This window comes from Egretta garzetta, unplaced genomic scaffold (assembly GCF_000687185.1).
Source record: "Egretta garzetta isolate BGI_Z169 unplaced genomic scaffold, ASM68718v1 scaffold16, whole genome shotgun sequence".
Taxonomy (NCBI): Eukaryota; Metazoa; Chordata; class Aves; order Pelecaniformes; family Ardeidae; genus Egretta; species Egretta garzetta.
Genome location: NW_009260022.1, coordinates 5,452,098 through 5,469,775, shown reverse-complemented (window position 1 = coordinate 5,469,775; position 17,678 = coordinate 5,452,098). Strand labels below are relative to the sequence as shown.

At 35.3% G+C, this 17,678-nt stretch overlaps 1 protein-coding gene across 5 annotated transcripts in view; it reads left to right on the top strand.

Moving 5' to 3' along the window:
- Window positions 1–17,678, top strand: part of ATF2 (activating transcription factor 2) — a 50,345-nt gene that overhangs the window by 8,443 nt on the left and 24,224 nt on the right. For 3 of the 5 annotated variants that reach the window (XM_009640794.2, XM_035896178.1, XM_035896179.1), the window contains 8 exons: window positions 478–552; window positions 1,194–1,263; window positions 3,653–3,749; window positions 5,506–5,624; window positions 7,693–7,821; window positions 13,357–13,535; window positions 13,860–13,974; window positions 14,153–14,239. In XM_009640794.2, the coding sequence (XP_009639089.1) occupies window positions 1,216–1,263; window positions 3,653–3,749; window positions 5,506–5,624; window positions 7,693–7,821; window positions 13,357–13,535; window positions 13,860–13,974; window positions 14,153–14,239 (774 nt within the window). In that variant the 5' untranslated portion in view covers window positions 478–552; window positions 1,194–1,215. The remainder of the gene's footprint in view (window positions 1–477; window positions 553–1,193; window positions 1,264–3,652; window positions 3,750–5,505; window positions 5,625–7,692; window positions 7,822–13,356; window positions 13,536–13,859; window positions 13,975–14,152; window positions 14,240–17,678) is intronic. The other 2 variants (XM_035896180.1, XM_035896181.1) reach the window with 2 other exon arrangements.

Below are 17,678 nucleotides of genomic sequence, written 5' to 3'. Positions count from 1 at the left end.
CCCCGCCCCCTCCGCCCCCCCTCCCCTTTTACTTGACCTTAAAATGGGGTAACTAGTGTTGAAGTTAGTTACTTATCACTATTGGGTTTAGTGATATGACAATAATATCTTGATTTTTATATGTCCATTGTACCAGAATGTTGTTATTTTTTTTGTCATTGATGTCGCAGCGTCCACATACTAGTTGTATGCATTGTCTAGCACAGGTTGGCTCAATCCCATCTGTGTCCCTCTTTCTCTTCCTGAGGCAGAGTGATGCTACCTTGCGATGTTTGTTCTGAGCTTGCAGGATGGAAGAGTAGAAGCATCTTTTTCTGCCTGACAGAAGGCATAACTAATTAGAGGATGTATTGCAGTAAACCATTTATTTGAAAAACTGTTGTGTTTCGTGGGTGAATAATGGACATATTATTTATCTTTACAGAATCATGTATTACTGCATGTTTAACATGCATAGTAATTAATATCTTCTTTCAGTTACAGTTCATTGCCATGAAAAGGAGGATATGATAGTTTGCCCTATGAAACAGGTTTATATGTGAAATCTGGCAGGTATGTGTATTAGTATGTGTGGTGAGTATGCGAAACAGCACAAAATACAATTACTGCCTATTACTTCTTTCTTGAATATTTCTTAGCCTTTTGGTAATTTAGTTGTATAGCTGGAACATTAGTAAAGTACATAGTTTTGTAGTTAAATTTGTAGCAGTTTGCATAAAGGGCTATCTGCTAACTTGTCTTTAAAGATGAGCTTTAAAGACTATGAAAAGGCTAAGGAATCAACCACTTTTTTTCATCCGTTGGCACGGTATCCTTGACTACTTGGCATTGTCTGCTGCTTTGTTCTTTTTTTAATTGTGGGAATTGGATCATTATCACAACACAGTTTTATTTCAGTAACAAGCCTTACTATGTTTTCAGATAGTTTTTTGCGATCAGTCACGTTGCGTATGAATACTTGCCTTTCCAGTTGAGATGTATGTTCAAAACCGGCTGTCTCTACTGGGTTTTGTGTACCTTCCTGACAGAGCTTGGAATCCAGATGCTACTTGAATCCTGGGTATTTAGATTCTCAGTGTAGCCAGAAGGCAGAAATTCTTGCTCATGGAATACTAAAATACCCTGTGGATGTTGGTGTATTGATAATTTGTCACAATATTTGTAAAATTTGTTCCATTCTCATTTTAATACAGGTAGTACAACGACCTGTGGAATATGAGTGATGACAAACCCTTTTTATGCACTGCCCCTGGATGTGGCCAGGTAATGGTCTGACCTGAAGTTATTAACATTGATCAAATAAAAGTAAAATAGTAAAATGTATTTCTAGGGATTGAAGAAAAGGGGATTTATGATAATCGGTAGAAAGTATCTGTGTTTTGCTGAAAAGCAGGTGACAGCAAGAATTTCTAGCATTTTCTGTGTTTATTCAGGAAATGCTATCCATAGAAGAAAAAAAACCAATTAAATGACATTTTCTGAGGTGAAAACAATTCCATTTGTTAGCCCTGCTTTATTTGCTTTCAATAATAAAATAAATCGAGAAACATCCTAATATTTACCAGGTAACCTGTAGTTTTCAGAATATTTCAGTGTTGGAGGAGAGCTCATTGTGAAGATTGCTTGTCACTAATCTTCACAACTATGGTGACAGCAAATATGTAATGGCATAATTTTTATTTGTGTATTTTTTGTATGTAGGAGGATGCTAACAATATGCATGCCACAAAATGTATTTCAATTCCTATTCTAGTTTTAAGGTATTCTGTTAAATAGCATTAGTAGATATAGAGCTGAATGTGAGCAGAAAAGTAAAAATCTTATCAAGTGTTTTAGCAGATGGTTGCTTAAAAGGAAGCTGTCTTAACGCTTTAATTTACTAACCTGAAAATAAATTAATTTGCATTATCTGCTGCCTGAGATGGACATCCCTGCATCCTTTATATAGAATTGATTTTTTTAAACAAGCTGAATTTTTTCTTATATTAGTGCACTTGGATTTCTTTTGATTTTTAGTTCAAAATATTTTCATTTTTATTCTGAAAAATTAGGTTTTGTGATGAATGACAGCATTAATGTTATATTAATGGAGCCTTCTGTGTTTAAAGTGGGAAAGGACTAAGATTTCTTACTATGTCTCATATGTTCAGAGACATCAAAAGTAACAGAAGAGGACTGCCTTCTCCTAAGTAATGTGTTTGTCCCCATCCTATTTGAATCTCATTTTGATGTAAGCTCGGTCAGAAGTGGTTTTGGAACTAAATCTTATCAAAGCCACGTCATGGGGCTACAGCAATTCTTGATTCCAGTGAAGGAGAAGAGAGAAGTTCATGTCCCTGAAAATGGGCAAGGCTTCTCCAGGTGCCAGCTAATACTATAGAATAGAGAGAGGGAGGCAGGATCTGGAGATCCTGTTCCCTGTGAAGGAGCCTGTCCGTCACACAGTGGGGACAGAAAGATGTACTTAAGTCTTCCAGCATGATAGAACACCAAAGTTTCTGGCTTATGCTGTAAGGCACAGGAGCTATGCAGAGCCAGGCATTTTTGGAACACTTGGCAACAGAGTTCTAATAAAAAAAGTGCCTGGCTGTATCACCCTGTCTTTCAGCGATCCTGCATTTTTAATTTCCCCCTCAGCTCCACACATACATTTCCTTTCTCTCAGAAGTATTCTGGATGACTACTCTGAGGCCAACTAAGCTTTCTGTATTGTTTTCTGAGAGATGTCGCTTGGTGTGTAGCTGTACAAGAGATATGTGGAGTGACTTAAATTACTGAGGAATAATAGAAACATAATTTGGGACTCAAATGTTCACGAAGAAAAGTAAGAATTTGAATATTTTGTAAAATATGTTCTTTTTAGAAACCTGCATCTTGGGAAACGTTTTCTTAGATTATCTCAAATGAACCACTAACTTTACCCACTATTACAGATGCATAGCAAATTTCAAGTTAGTAAAAGTAAGAAAATCTATTTTATAAGCACCTAGTTTGTCTGCTTACTCCTCTTCTTACAGAATGTACCCCAGAGTAAGGGGGAAGTATGCACAAAACTGGCATACTTCTGAAAACTTGAGAGATTCTTAAAATGCTGCTAAGTAGTTCATTCACAGCTTTTCAGTTGTCTGACACTGTTTCACTGCTTCCCATTCTATCTGCCTCTTATTTTGTATAGTCAGGGGCAGGAGCTGTACTTTATTTTATTTTTACGCCATTAAATACAGTGAAGTCTGTTTTTGTGATTACAGATCAATTCTCATTATTGCGATAATACACACAATACAGAAATCAAATAGTGGTAATCATTTACTAAATATTGTCAAGATCCATTAGGATAGCAAATGGCTGTTTCCTAACAGTTAATGAAGTCTGCAGCACTCTGAAATTTTATCTCGGACTTCTGATGAATGCCGGTACTTACACTACCATTTCCCTGATACCATTACTATTTAGTTACTGTGAACATCATTTGAGTTTTATAATAGTTCTGCTTGGTACTGTTGACCAAGGAGCAAGATATATCTGCTAAAGAGGGTTGTCTGTTAACATAGCAATGATAGTTTTACGTGTTGTAAAAATTACTTTCTGTAGAATTGAATTTACTTTGTTCACACTCAGAATTACAACTATTTTTTAAAACTTTCTGCCGCAGCGTTTTACCAATGAGGATCATTTGGCTGTCCATAAACATAAACATGAGATGACACTGAAATTTGGTCCGGCTCGTAATGATAGTGTCATTGTGGCTGGTTAGTATATACTTTTATAACTAGTTTATTCACTTTTCTGCTGGAATGGGCATACACTTTATGTATTTTCTGTACATAATGCATAGACTTTTGTTAAGAGGATATGAAACATTTTCTTCACTGTAGTTGTCTGCAATACGTGCTTAGGCAATATTTTCATGCATAATTAGCTTCTGTCAGAATTTGAAGCCGATATTATTCTCCATAAGTAACTTTTATTTGGATCTGATATATAATTAAATATTTTTCAATTATCAATACTTTAATAATTGTTTAAACTATGTAATAAGCATTCAGTAAGAACACACATTGATAAAGGCTATGCCTAACAGGATCTGTAACTAGATTAAACTGTATTTAAGTTTTAATCATTCATTTATATTACTTGTCTCCTAAATTTTAAAATGTGTAGTGTTTTTTACATACTGTGGTAACATCAAAAGAATGAATCAGTAATTATTATATAAATGGGGTAGTAGAAGAAAGATAATTTTTTGTTTGTTTTATTTTAGCTTATATTCAAAATACTTTTACTATATTTCCACCTCTGAATTCATGGTATACCATTGGTCAGTTTTAACTAACTTTTTTGTTTGTCCAGTATCAGAAGGAATGACAAACAGATGATTGATTGCGTTACAAATTTTTAAATTCTTGAATGAAGATAGCACATGGTAATTATTCTGAAGTTATAGTCAGACTGTTTTTTTTCAGTGGTGGAACATCCTAAATGAACTTCACAAAGGCTTTCAGACATTGTCAGAGGTTTTTTTTCCTTGTACGTGGCTAATTTGTTAGGAAGAGCAGACAAAAAAATTGTTACTCTTAAACCAGCAGTTATACATTTAAAATTCTAAATGTGATCCTCGGCAATTTTACTGTAAGAAAGGGGACCTATCAAATAATGAGGTGTTTGAGAATGAAACCATGACAGTGTCTGTCTCTTCGCAGCCACATTCCAGTGTATGAACTGTTAATTGTAAATGCCAGCTTACGTTACTGAGGTGCACATAATGCTGCTCTACAATATTTTAAATGCAGGTAACTTTGTGGCAAATGTGGTTAATTTTGACCAGATAATAGTGAAATAAGGGGAATTTACATAGTAACAAAAACTTTATATAAAGACTTTTTTGAAACTGCTTCATGCAGTAGTCAGCCAGATAGCAGGAGTCTTACGATTCCAGCTTGACTATACAGGCATTATAGGAGTCAGTACCATCTTGTGTACAATATCACACTTTACTTCCTTTTAGAAGTTCCACACGCTTGAAAGTAATCACTCTTTTCAGTAGTGGAGAAGAAAGAAGCAAACTGTCTGTGAGCTGTGCACTTTCCTCTTGGGGTCTTTTTGTTGTTTTGTTTTGTTTTGTTTTTTTAATTAAAGCCTTCAGGTTGGCCTTATCTTTATTTGAAAGTAGAGCCTACTTGCTCTATGAAGTGATCTGCTATGCTAGACTAGGCACTGGAGAATAGCTCCCTCTGGTTTCTGGTCAGGACAGAAGAAATGGTTTGATACTCTCCCGAAACTAAGGGGCTTACTGTTTGCAAACTTCACTTGCTTGTCTCCAGCAGGTGGAGTATGCCTTCTGGTTGGCCTCCCTGCAAGGCAGAAAGGAGCTGACTTGCAAGGCACAAGAGAGTTCTTAACCACGTTGTCTCTTTCTGTTTGCTTTTATTCTGAACAATATTTATGATAAGTAGGTTCCTAAATGGTATTTTAAAGTAAAATTAAAAATACACTTGTTCATTTCAGATCAGACACCAACACCAACTCGATTCTTGAAGAACTGTGAAGAAGTGGGCTTATTCAATGAATTAGCAAGTCCTTTTGAAAATGAATTTAAAAAGGCTTCTGAAGATGACATTAAGAAAGTATGTTCAAAATTTTTTTCTTCTCAGAGCTTCTACTTTTTTCATATCAGAAATTCTATTAAAAAAGCAAACTATGGATTTATATATTGCCTTCCTAATTATACCAATACTCATTTGCCAGCTGCTTATATATGTTGTACGGAGAGAATACAAATCTAAGATTACTCATCTGAAGATTAGTTTACCTGATTAATTTTACATAGTTACCGTGAACAATGGGACACATTGACTTTGTCTTAATTCTTTAAGTATCTAATCTACATATGTTATCTGTATATATTAGCTTTGACTGAAATTTCATTAGGTCCTGAATAATCAAAAAATAAATCTGAAAAGTTAAAGAGTTTCTGCAGAAAGAGAAACATTTGCAAGAAACCAATGTGAATAGTATGTGAACACTGATTATTTTGATTAGTTTTAAAATACTGATGTTATTCTAAGAATCAATAGTGATGGTAATGAGAGTTAAATACTGACTAAATTTAAAGCATCAGTAATTTGGTCATGATTATATTCACTATGTGTTGAAATCACTTCTGCCTACAAATTACTGATCACAACCTAAAGATCTAATTTTTTTAATGTACAGATTGAAATATAAGAAAAGTTTGGACTGTATCTGTTTAGCAACTGCATGCTTTTATAAGGAACTTCCCATACATTTAAACGTGTTTTCTTCTATTTATTTTAGTACTTCCCAGTGATAACTGGTTAGGGGCCCAAACATTTAAACACTGCTGCAAATGAAAAACTTTGTTCAATGTCCCCTTTGAATAATTTTGCCTTTCGTTGATTACCTGGTTGACTTCCACAGGCAGTGATAAAAAATATCTTTTTATACTCATATATACAGGTTTGCAGAATCAGTGTCTGCATTTTCTTTGTTTCAGTAAAGATTTTAATAAGTACTTGTGTTTAGGATGGATTGTTATCTGTTCCTGTCAAAGCCTCACCACAATTATACCAGATCACGACTTTTTAATTATTTTTTTTAATTAATGTATGCTAACTGTTCTTAAAACACTACATATGGTAATACCGATTCTGGATTTACTAATACTATATTTTCTGTGTAATTCAACACTACCTTGAAGGAGGTTATAGATATTACAAAATACTTTAAACATCTTAACAATTTCTTTAATTGATATTAATTTTCCAAGCTGCCTTCTGTGTAGTGAGAAGAAACACAGTCCTGCCACATCTCTAATCAATGAATATACATAAACAATTGTGGGAAGGGGTAGAAAAATTTGCCATAATAGCACACTTTCTAGGGGGTTGATAGTTCATTTTTTTTTTTCTGTAGTATTTCCTATTCAGGTGTAGTATGAAAAGAGATTCCACTTTTAACAGTCTTCCCTGCCTATTAGTAACATATTCCGTAGGAAAATTAGGAATTTAATTGAAAAAAATGTGCCTGGAAGAACATAAATAAAGATGAGCTATGGGGGAAGTTTCCAAAAGTATTTACATAGCACACTAGACAGGAGTACAGGCTTTCAAATCTATAGTATTGTTAAGTATTTTTGTAACATAATTTCTCTGTGGCATTTCAGACATCCTGGTAGTTACATCTGTGTAGTAATATAAAACTTGCTTTTTCAATAATTATTTGCTGCAATAAGTTTGAAATTAATTGTCCACAGTAGCTTTATTAATTTGGAAACATAGTTAGGATTTTGTGCTTTGTGGCATGTGATATAATAATTTGTAGAAGGATAATACCTCACTTAACTGTAATTTTGACGTGTAGTACAGTCCTTCCTCAGCAATAATTTTCCTGTGACTCTTGGGAAAGGAAAACTTTAAGAGTGTTTATAATTCTTAAGAAGAAAATACTTAGTATGACATTGGTGTTAAAAGACAAAGTGTTACTGGAGATTGGTCTTTGTGCAGATGCTGGAAAAACAGTCTTGACTGATAATGCATCTCCATCAAGGTCTTCCAAATATCAGCACCTCCCTGTTGTTGTAAGGCTGATATTTCTCTTTAGTTGTTTAAGTTTTCCTGTGTATTTTGATTTTTTTAGAGACTGAGTAATTTTGTTTTATAATGTTGCTCTTAGATGCCTCTAGATCTGTCTCCTCTTGCAACACCAATTATAAGAAATAAAATTGAAGAACCTTCTGTTGTAGAGACAACTCATCAAGATAGTCCTTTACCTCATCCAGAGTCTACTACCAATGATGAAAAGGTCAGAACCCCCCTCCCCTTTTTTTTCTTTTTGGAATTCATTTTTTGAATCTTCTGATGATCTGTAAGTTTGTTGCACGTGACAATAGCCACACTACTTAGCTGGCTGAAAGGAAAAGAATTTTCATGCCATAATGTGTTCAATTCTTTAGTTAGCTTTGCTCACCACAGTTATTTCTTTGCCTCACACTGGCCATCCAGTAAAGACAGAAAGGAAATAAAATTTAACATACATGCTATGTTAGAAAATGCTAAGGGGCTCTTTATTCTCTTTATGCAGCATCATTCATGAAAACACAAAGAAAGTTGTTTGATGATTATTTTTTTTTTAATAATGTCAACAGTTTGAGACTCTTCCTGTGTACATTTTTATGTTGATCCTATATTTTACCATAAATTGTTTTGTAGAACAGCAGGGGATGTTCTACAAAAATATACAGGGCTGAATAGGCTGTCTTTCAAAGCTAAACACCAGATAATTTTGTTTCAAATTTTACACTCTTTAGGCTATAGCAGTATGTTTTGAAAGTGGTGATCTCAGGCATTTGTTTGTTTAGTGTTAACTCGAATACTCATAGAAGACTGAGGTATTGTCTGTCACTAGAGGATGTTGCAGTCAAATCCGTTTTAGAACTGTTGCTCTAAAGAAGAAATAAATTGTTTGATAGTAATGATAGCTTCGATATGTGACTTGCAATGTTTTCATCATATGGAGTTCTCTTGAACACAACATGAAGCAAAATCAGTGAAATGAATGAATTACTTCTACTCCTAATTCAATTAATAAAAATATTAGGAGCAGGACGTAATAAAGCAATGTGGTTGCTCTAGCCAGTCTTTTTTCTGTGTGAATCTTCAGTGGGCAGTCTGCATTTGAGGGACTTGGCTACCTTATTCCCAAAAGTCAGCAGGACTTTTTAGGATCGCAGGGTGATTCAGGTTGGAAGGGACTTCAGAAAGCTTTACAAAGCTTCACTGAATTTAATTAGTTAGCAAGGGTTAGGTAATCAAGGCAATCATGTAGTCTCAAAAATAGTGGAAGTAGTTTAAAGGAATACATGTAAAGGGCTGCTTAGATTAAGCAAATCATAGTCCAGATCTTAAGTCTTCTTTATTTCATTTCTTCTTTATTTCAGAGGTTTGTTTTTTCACTGCACATGCTTAGTCTAAGTACTCTAGTTTTGGCAGGAGATAATATCTCTATACGGTAGTGGTTCAGTATCTCATTAGCATCATTATAAGTGAAAATTATATCTCAGTGCTTGGCAGTACTTATAAACTTGTCTCGTTCATGATGTAATTTCAGTGTTGTCACTGTAACAGTGCTGAAGTGAAAAGCTGCTGCTGCTCAATGCTGTTCTGATGTCTGATTGTAGAGACAAGCTGAGCAAGGATGAGGGTGCTGCTTGGAGTGTGCTGCTGCTGAATGTGGCCTGCAGAAGTTGAGAAATGTGAGCAGAGTGTTGCTGTTTTCTCAGTTAGATTTTTATATTCTCCTTCTATAGATGTATTGAAGGAGGGAAGGTTTTATTTGAGGGCATAGCTGGTTTTAAAATGTATATGCCACTGTAATAATTTCATTGGCTGAATATAGTTTAGTAGCCTTAAATTATTACAGCCTGTTAATGTATGTGCAAGACAGTTCTAATTTTCCTTGAAGTTGTCAAAGAAATTTCTTAGACTCTTAAAAAATTATGCTTAATTCTTTTCCTAGTTTTCCGAGAATTCCCTGAGTTCTATTAAGCTTCAATAAGAATCGATATTCTGCTTTGAATAGAGCAAGATATTGTTAGAAGTATATAAAGCCTTTTAGCCTTAAAATAATAAGCAAATGTAACCTAATTTATTCTTTGAGAGCTTTCAAACTCATTATAGTTGCTTATTAGCAGTACTTTAAAAGGTGACCCTCAACAGAGTTTCACAAGTTGCTAAGCTGTCACAGCTAATTGTTTTCTTACAGTAAAAATCAGTTACAGTATTATTTCTGGCCATCTGCATTTCTGTATAAAGAAGTCTGTGTATTCGTTGATAGCATTAGGAAATTATTGTATGATATTTGCTTTTAGATACAAAATACTTGCAAATATGCGTCTCTGAAAACACTTCTTAAGTAAAATAACTATCCTCTTCTGTAAAATATTTTTCAACTCAGTGTGTTTTGGTTTCAAGAATAAAAGGTTGGAGAGGTTCTTTCAGTAAGTCTCTAGTATCTTTGAATAGGCTTAAACTTCTTTCTTGTAGAGGTGGGTAAAGGTAAGATCACTTTGTTTTAATCTCATGATTGCAAAGTTATCTCTTTCTTGTTCTTTAGCAGATATATTTCAAACTATTTTATTTCAGACAAAATTTATACTTCATTAATGCAATGCTTTGATGACCAATTAGTATCTTTTGTCAGACTGGTGTGCCTATGGTTTTGATTTTACATGCTAATAAAATGTCAGTTTCCTTTAGATCCATACTTCTTAAATCTGCAGCTTATGTTATTGCCACATGGTTACAGTAACTAGGACATGCATGCATTTTTCAGTATAGCATAGAGCAAGTTAGTGTAAAGAAGTAAAGAGGAAGTTGAAAATACTTTGGTTTCAAGTGTATAAACACTCGTCAGTAAATGTGTTATTCCTTTAATGGTTGGGGATCGTTTCTGTCTTTTAAACAAAGCACAAATAATACACAGAAATAATTGTGTGCATGTGAGGTTTCTGTTTTCAGAATTTTATAGATTTATTTCAGAATTTCATACATTAATCTTCTGACCATTGCTGAAATCTGGTTTCCATAGAGCACTTTGTCTAAAAGTTGCAAGCTGCCTTTTTCCTAGTAGGGGATTACAGCCAGTATTTATTGAAACACCCATTTATTAAGCTGTTTTTATTCATAGCCAATAAGTATTCAGAGAGTACCATAACTTATTCACTCACTCATACATATTTACCTGGTTGCAGCAACAGTTGGGAGGCCAATCCCAGCTGCTTGCTCGGAGGTGGAAGGTTCTACTGATGTGCCAGTGACTTCTAGGTAGGTGTTCAGAAAGTGTTCAAGGTCAGGTTGGGGCCCTGAGCAACCTGATGTAGTGAAAGATGTCCCTGCCCATGGCAGAAGGGTTGGACTAGATGACCCTTAAGGGTCGCTTCCAACTTCAACCGTTCTATGATTCTGTGAAAGTCCTTCAAGGGGTCCGTTCTTTCATCAAGTAGTCTGTATTCTGTTCTCATATAGCAGCCACTGTTGTTTTGGATGTTGTCTGAATCCTGCAGCATGTTCATGGTAGAGTACAGATTCAGCTGGTGTTCTGAGTTTATGAATCATTGCAAATTCAACAGGGTCGGTTTTCTCTGGAGCTTATCCATTTTTGGGACACTTTCACACACTGCCTCTCAGCACTTCTCTTCTTGGCCTTCTGTATTTTGGTAGCTATTTCCCCATCCACACACACTGGTGCTTATAGAAGCCACTTGCACAAACCTGTACAGAAGGGCCTGTTATTGCATTACTGTTGTTGAGAACATATGAATAGATCTGGTTAGTTTACATTTTTGTATTAAAGCTATATACATGGCTCTGAGGCTGCTGTCAGCTGACTGTCTTTTTCCCCTTTTTTAATGGAAATTAGAATTACTTCGCCATAGCTATTCTGTGATGTTCACATAACTAAATTTATTTTTATACATATACTTTATATATGTGGTTGCCATGTATGAAGATGTTTCAGGTGAAAGGAAGAACAAGAAAAAGCTCTTGCACCTCTGTTGGCTATTAGGGGCAAGCACGGGTGTTCCTGTGTCAGATCCCTACAATGGGAATGGACTTTCTAGTGGCTCCTTGCTCACAGTGATGAGACAGGTAATAGTGGCAAACAGCAGGCAGGAAAGGGTGAAACTGAAACCAGTGAAGAATGTGAATTGACCATTGCCAAAAGATTACCAGGGCAAGTATTCTCCTCTTACGCCTTCCTCTGATTTCCCACAGTCAAGCAATTCAGTCTCCTTTATGTTTTCCCTGTGTCTCTTCTCGCTGAATAAGATCCATATAGCTGTTACACCAAATTACTTATTTGCAAAGGAGTGTTTAATCCCATCCTAAGAATATGCATTAGTCAACTCGTGCCTTTTTTTTAATATTTCTGCAATTCCATACTGGATGTTTTCTTCTTTTGACTGACTGCTCATCTGTAATTCTAGGTACTGGGTTCAAATAATACAACATTTATAAATACACCAGATTGATACTAAAGAAAAAATTCTTTCTTTCCCCAATACAGCTCATTGTTATTCTCCAAAACCTCTTATTCACTGTAAATAATCTTTTAAGTCCCTTGGGGAAAAGCCTGAATGAACTAATGAACCCTGATGACAAATCTAGCCTCTGAGCTTTTGAAGAGATAAAATTTCATCATCTGAAGTTCTGTCTTTTTTAAAGCCCACAGTTTGCCAACCCATTTACAGTTGCATGAAGTGCTCAGAAGTGTGCACACAGTTTGTAGTGGATGTATAGAAAGAAAAACAGTCCGTAAGACAGCTAAGACTTTATTACTTAAAGCTTTGTGGATGAATTTTAAAAATTTAAGCTTAATTCAGAGCAAATGGTAATCAGTGTAGCCTATATGACACAGGTGTGATGTTCTCTTTGAATTACCGTTTAACAGTGGAGCAACTAAAGTCTGCTGGTCTTAAGAATGTAGTTTTATGTGACATTGCTTGCAGTAGCTAGTGTCAAAAGAATAAATAACTTGGGAAAATCCTGTCTGAACGTAAATCTGAAGTCTGACCATATCAAGGGTTTCCTAAGAAGGAAGGCATTGGTTACAATAAGGAATTTCTAGGTTTTGAAACAGCAAATGCAGGTACTACATTCTGATTGATAATGTACTTTACCTGATTGCTAAGCTAAGAACTATAGTCAGTTCTGTCTACTGTTTACTTGCAACTAAGAAAATTTAATTTCTGCACTCAAACAATTTCTTCTGCATCAGAATACGCATATGTTTTGCAAAGCTATGAATGTAACACTCCCAAGTATTTTCAACGTAGTAGCACTTTAGTTAAGAGAAGTACATGGGTAAGGGATAAAGGCTAAAAAAAACCACAGGGGTGGTTTTTTTTTTTTCCTTTTTACTGAACCATAAAAGTCTTTTGTTTCTCTCGTTTAAATCCAGAACAATGGACTGAAACTGAAGTGTTTTCCTTATTCAGAGTGTGAATAGACATGGTGGTGCTGATAGCACCATGGGTTTCTTGGCAAAAAACCCTTAATACCTGATCAAAACTGAATTATTATTAGCAGAAGCCTTAGCATAAATTGAGCCAGGGTTTGTCATAAAACTAGAATCAGTGTTGTTGGAACAATTTCACTTTGTGGTTTAAATGATTCATCCAAAGGGGTTTTTTTGAATGTTTTTAATTGTATAACTGATTCTACTTGCATAATGTTATAGAAATTCCGATTTGTTCCATCAAACTGTGTTCATTTCACAGTTGGAATTAATGGTCTATAATTGTATTTTACAAACTGATTAATCTTTATTTTTCCTCAGGAAGTGTCACTGCAGCAGACAGCACAGCCTACATCAACAATAGTTCGTCCAGCATCGCTACAGGTTCCTAATGTACTACTTACGAGTTCTGACTCAAGTGTTATTATTCAGCAGGCAATACCATCACCAACATCAAGTACTGTTATTACCCAGGCTCCATCCTCTAACAGACCAATAGTGTAAGTCACATAAATCTTAGTAAAACATTTTCTTACAGAATTTGAAAATATTTTGTCTTGTTTATTTTCAGTTACTGTTTCTGCAGTTAATTTACAAATTTGAGATGCTTTGGTGTAGTGTGGTGCTTTACTACATATGAAACATACAACTTTCACTACATGTGAAATATAATTCCATGTTCTCCACATCACTAAGTTCATATTTTTGATCTCCAAATAAATATTACATTACAACTGTAAACAAACAAACCAATTCAAAATAATGTGTAAACTTGTTCTCTTCTCTGGATAAGTTTTCTTTTATATAGTTCATTCCTTTTTCAGTCCAGTTCCAGGTCCTTTTCCTCTGCTGTTACATCTTCCTAATGGACAAACCATGCCTGTTGCTATTCCTGCATCTATCACAAATTCTAATGTGCATGTCCCTGCTGCAGTTCCAGTAAGTAAGCATGATGCTATATTAATTTGAAAGTGGAGCAGATTTGCATAAGTGCAGCATAGAACTTAGTTTTAAGCAGCTTGATAGCTGTTTTGGCTTCAGAGGGTAGTGCTGTCATGTGCTCTCTATTATGATAACATACTCAGGTTTTCTTCATTTTTATACTTTATCTGGTCAGCTTGTTAGACCTGTCACCATGGTGCCTAGTATCCCAGGAATCCCAGGGCCTTCTTCCCCACAGCCAGTGCAGTCTGAGGCTAAATTGGTAAGTGAAAAACTCCATTATTCCTCAAGAAGAATAACTAGAGAAATTAATTAAATTCTATTGCTTTTTAAAACAGCTTTAGTTTTCTTTTGTTAGTCTAAAATCTGCAAGTACAAATTTAATAAAAACAGAAAAATAACAGCTACGTTTATTTTACAGTTCTTTCACGTTCCAGCCTATGTTAGTTTTGTTGTTAATGGTCATTTTGATCTTATTTTCAAGCATTCTTTTAAATGAACTAGTTTTTTAACTAAACACCTTCTTGCTCCTTGTATTGGAGGATAGGAAATGTTAGTTGGAAGAAAGACAAGATTAGTAGCATGTTAACGGTGCACATCACCTTCACAGAAGCAGACTATGTTTCCTCCCAAAGGATGTGATATTTCTTAAAAGAACTAGGAAAAGAAAAAGTTCTGTTAACAGTGTTTCAGAATCTCAACTGAATATAGTCCTTTTGGCAAGAGTTTTGTAATGAGATATGAATTACTGACATACTTAAATTGTTTTGTGCGGAGGTTGTTTCTGTTGTGTTGGGTCAGTTTTGGGGGTTTGAGGACTATTTGGGAAAATCATGAGTTAAACAAGCAGAAGAAAGTTTATTTTGGTTTGGTTTTTTTTTTTTTAATATTAGTGATCCAGTTATGGTGGTAGTTTGAATTAACCAATTTCTTGAAAAAATTTTCTGCAGCATCAGGTAGTTGCTTCCCTGTTTTTGCTATTTTGTTTGTTCCGACTGTTCTAAAGCAATAGAAGATCTATTATTAGACAATAATTAATCCATTTATGTATTTACAAGATGCCTCTGTAAACAGTATCTGTCTTGTAAAGTAGTGTTCCTCTTCTGACTCTTATTTTGTGCTAAAAAAGAATCAGCAACACCTGCTAGATAAAAATATATTTTTATTCATCAATATTGAGAAGTGGGAGGATGCTGTTTAACATCCTTAGATATCTCATTTCTCTGAACTTAAACCTGTGGGCTTTCTTTCCTTATCTGTTTTCTTTCCTCAGACCACAATATGAAAAACAGTGAGTCTGGGACCAGTAATTATTCTGCTGTCTGGAGTAATGGGATTCCAGTGTAGTGGGTGCACTAGACCACATTCACCAAATACTGAAACTATTGTGGAGAGCTGGTCACCAGCGCATTGACTTTTCCTAATGCTGTCAGGTCTTCCTTCATTTTCCTCCTCTGCTGAACATGGTGACTTTCAAAATAGTATAGAGAGGAACAGAAAGGAAGAAGGTCTTTTTCTGTGCATCCTTATCCCCCTAGGACTTGGAAAAGGAATATTTTTAATACCTGAGGAAGTATTTAAATGTAACCAGCTCTGACATTAATTTATCTTAAATCCAGGAGAGAAGAATGTAAGAAAGTGAAAACAAGAACTGTTTTCTCTGAAATTGCACATTCCTTAGAGTCAGGAGACTTACGCACTGCATTCTGCTTTGTGCAATCCAGGAGGAATTGGTTCCAAATATTTTTTTAGATGGGCAAGAAATTAGGTTTTCAAGCATGTTACTGATTTGCTCTTACAAAGCTTTATTTGGGGGGGGAAATACATGTATCTGGTGAAGACTTTGATCTCACATTGGAAGAAGCAATCACTCAGATGCAAAGAAAAACAAAGATCATTAGACTTAAAATTTAACAGTCTCATTAGTCTTCTCGTTAGAATTTAGCTAATATATGCACTTCAGTGATTGCTTATCTTTTTTTTAAGTGAGACTGTAAAAAGGGTATTTGCAGCATTTCTTCTTTCTTATCGCTTAATATAAAGCATGAGCAGAATTCAAGAATATCAGAATTATGTATATTTCTTATGCTCATTTACTTTTATATAGTGCCTATTCACAAAAATAAAAAACTTAATTTCTTACACCTCCTAAAGTAAAAGCAACTTAATGAGAAACTTGGTGTTTATGTAGAAAAGCTTCCAACAGGAAGACTAACTCCCTATGCCACGTGATGCATTGTTGGCAGATATGTGATGTTTTATTAACTGTAAAGTTCCATTTAATTTTAAAAATTTAAGTCTTTGCAATGCCAAATCCTTTTGTTTTCATGTATGTCTTGAAAATAATTTTGCTTGCTACATACTAAATTCTGCAAAGGTATGGTAGTCAGGTTTATTTCTCACTTGTGTTCTTGGTTAAGCTAACAGAAAACTTAATGTTTAGCTTTACAGCTACTTGTTTGCTTTTTATTTCGTTAATAGTTCACATTTGAAGTTGAGTTATAAGCTATTACACTGAATTAAATTTATTAAGTGAACAGTATATGTTTCATCTATTAACAGTATACTGCAATTTGTGGGTTTATTGGTATGTTTAAGTTAGCAGAACACTGGGAACATTTCCTGTGTCCTTTTGCCTACCATAGCCACATTTCTGCTTCATGCTGGAGTGAAGTCTATCAGCCTAGTATTCTTAGTGATTTTTGGACAGAAAGCTGGATGAAGGGGTGAAGCTGTGATGTTCCCTTCTCAACAGTCAAGGCCCAGGAGTCAGGATTTTTATAGATCTTTGGAATTTTCTTGGCTGTTGCTTTATTTTATTTGTTATCTATTATTTGGAGAATTTTGTTGTTGTTCTTTATAGACAGACCTTGCAGTCTCATTGGATTTTTTCATATTGCATTATAAAATGTAGAAATAGAATATGTAGCAAATACAAAAAATATGCTCAAATAGTTTCCTGACATTGCAACTATTCCTCAGATATTAAAGCAAGCTTGGTAGTGTAGTGCGTGGGATGCAAAATTTGGAAAGTTAGCATGTTTTTTCGTATCTCCAAAGGCTTTTGTCATACACGCTTTTGGCCATCGTTGTTTGAATCTTTCTTTTATTCAAAGACCGTATTTTCCTAATACTGTATTCTGCATTTTCTACTGTCATATGTATGACAATACTGTTTCAAGGTATTCTTAATTGACACAGATCTACCTACTTCAGAGGTGGTTCATGGCCTAGATGGGTGTACTCTTTGCTGGGTTAAAAACTGGCTGGATGGCCGAGCCCAGAGAGTCGTAGTGAATGGGGTTAAATCCAGTTGGCGGCCGGTCACAAGCAGTGTCCCCCAGGGCTCAGTTCTAGGGCCAGTTTTGTTTAATATCTTTATCAATGACCTGGATGAAGGGATTGAGTGTACCCTCAGTAAATTTGCAGACGACACCAAACTGGGTGGTAGTGTTGATCTGCTTGAGGGGAGGAGGGCTCTGCAGAGAGACCTGGACGGGCTGGATCAATGGGCCAAGGCCAACTGTGTGAGGTTCAACAAGGCCAAGTGCCGGGTCCTGCACTTTGGTCACAACAACCCCATGCAACGCTACAGGCTCGGGGAAGAGTGGCTGGAAAGCTGCCTGGTGGAAAAAGACCTGGGGGTACTGGTTGACAGCTGGCTGAATATGAGGCAGCAGTGTGCCCAGGTGGCCAAGACA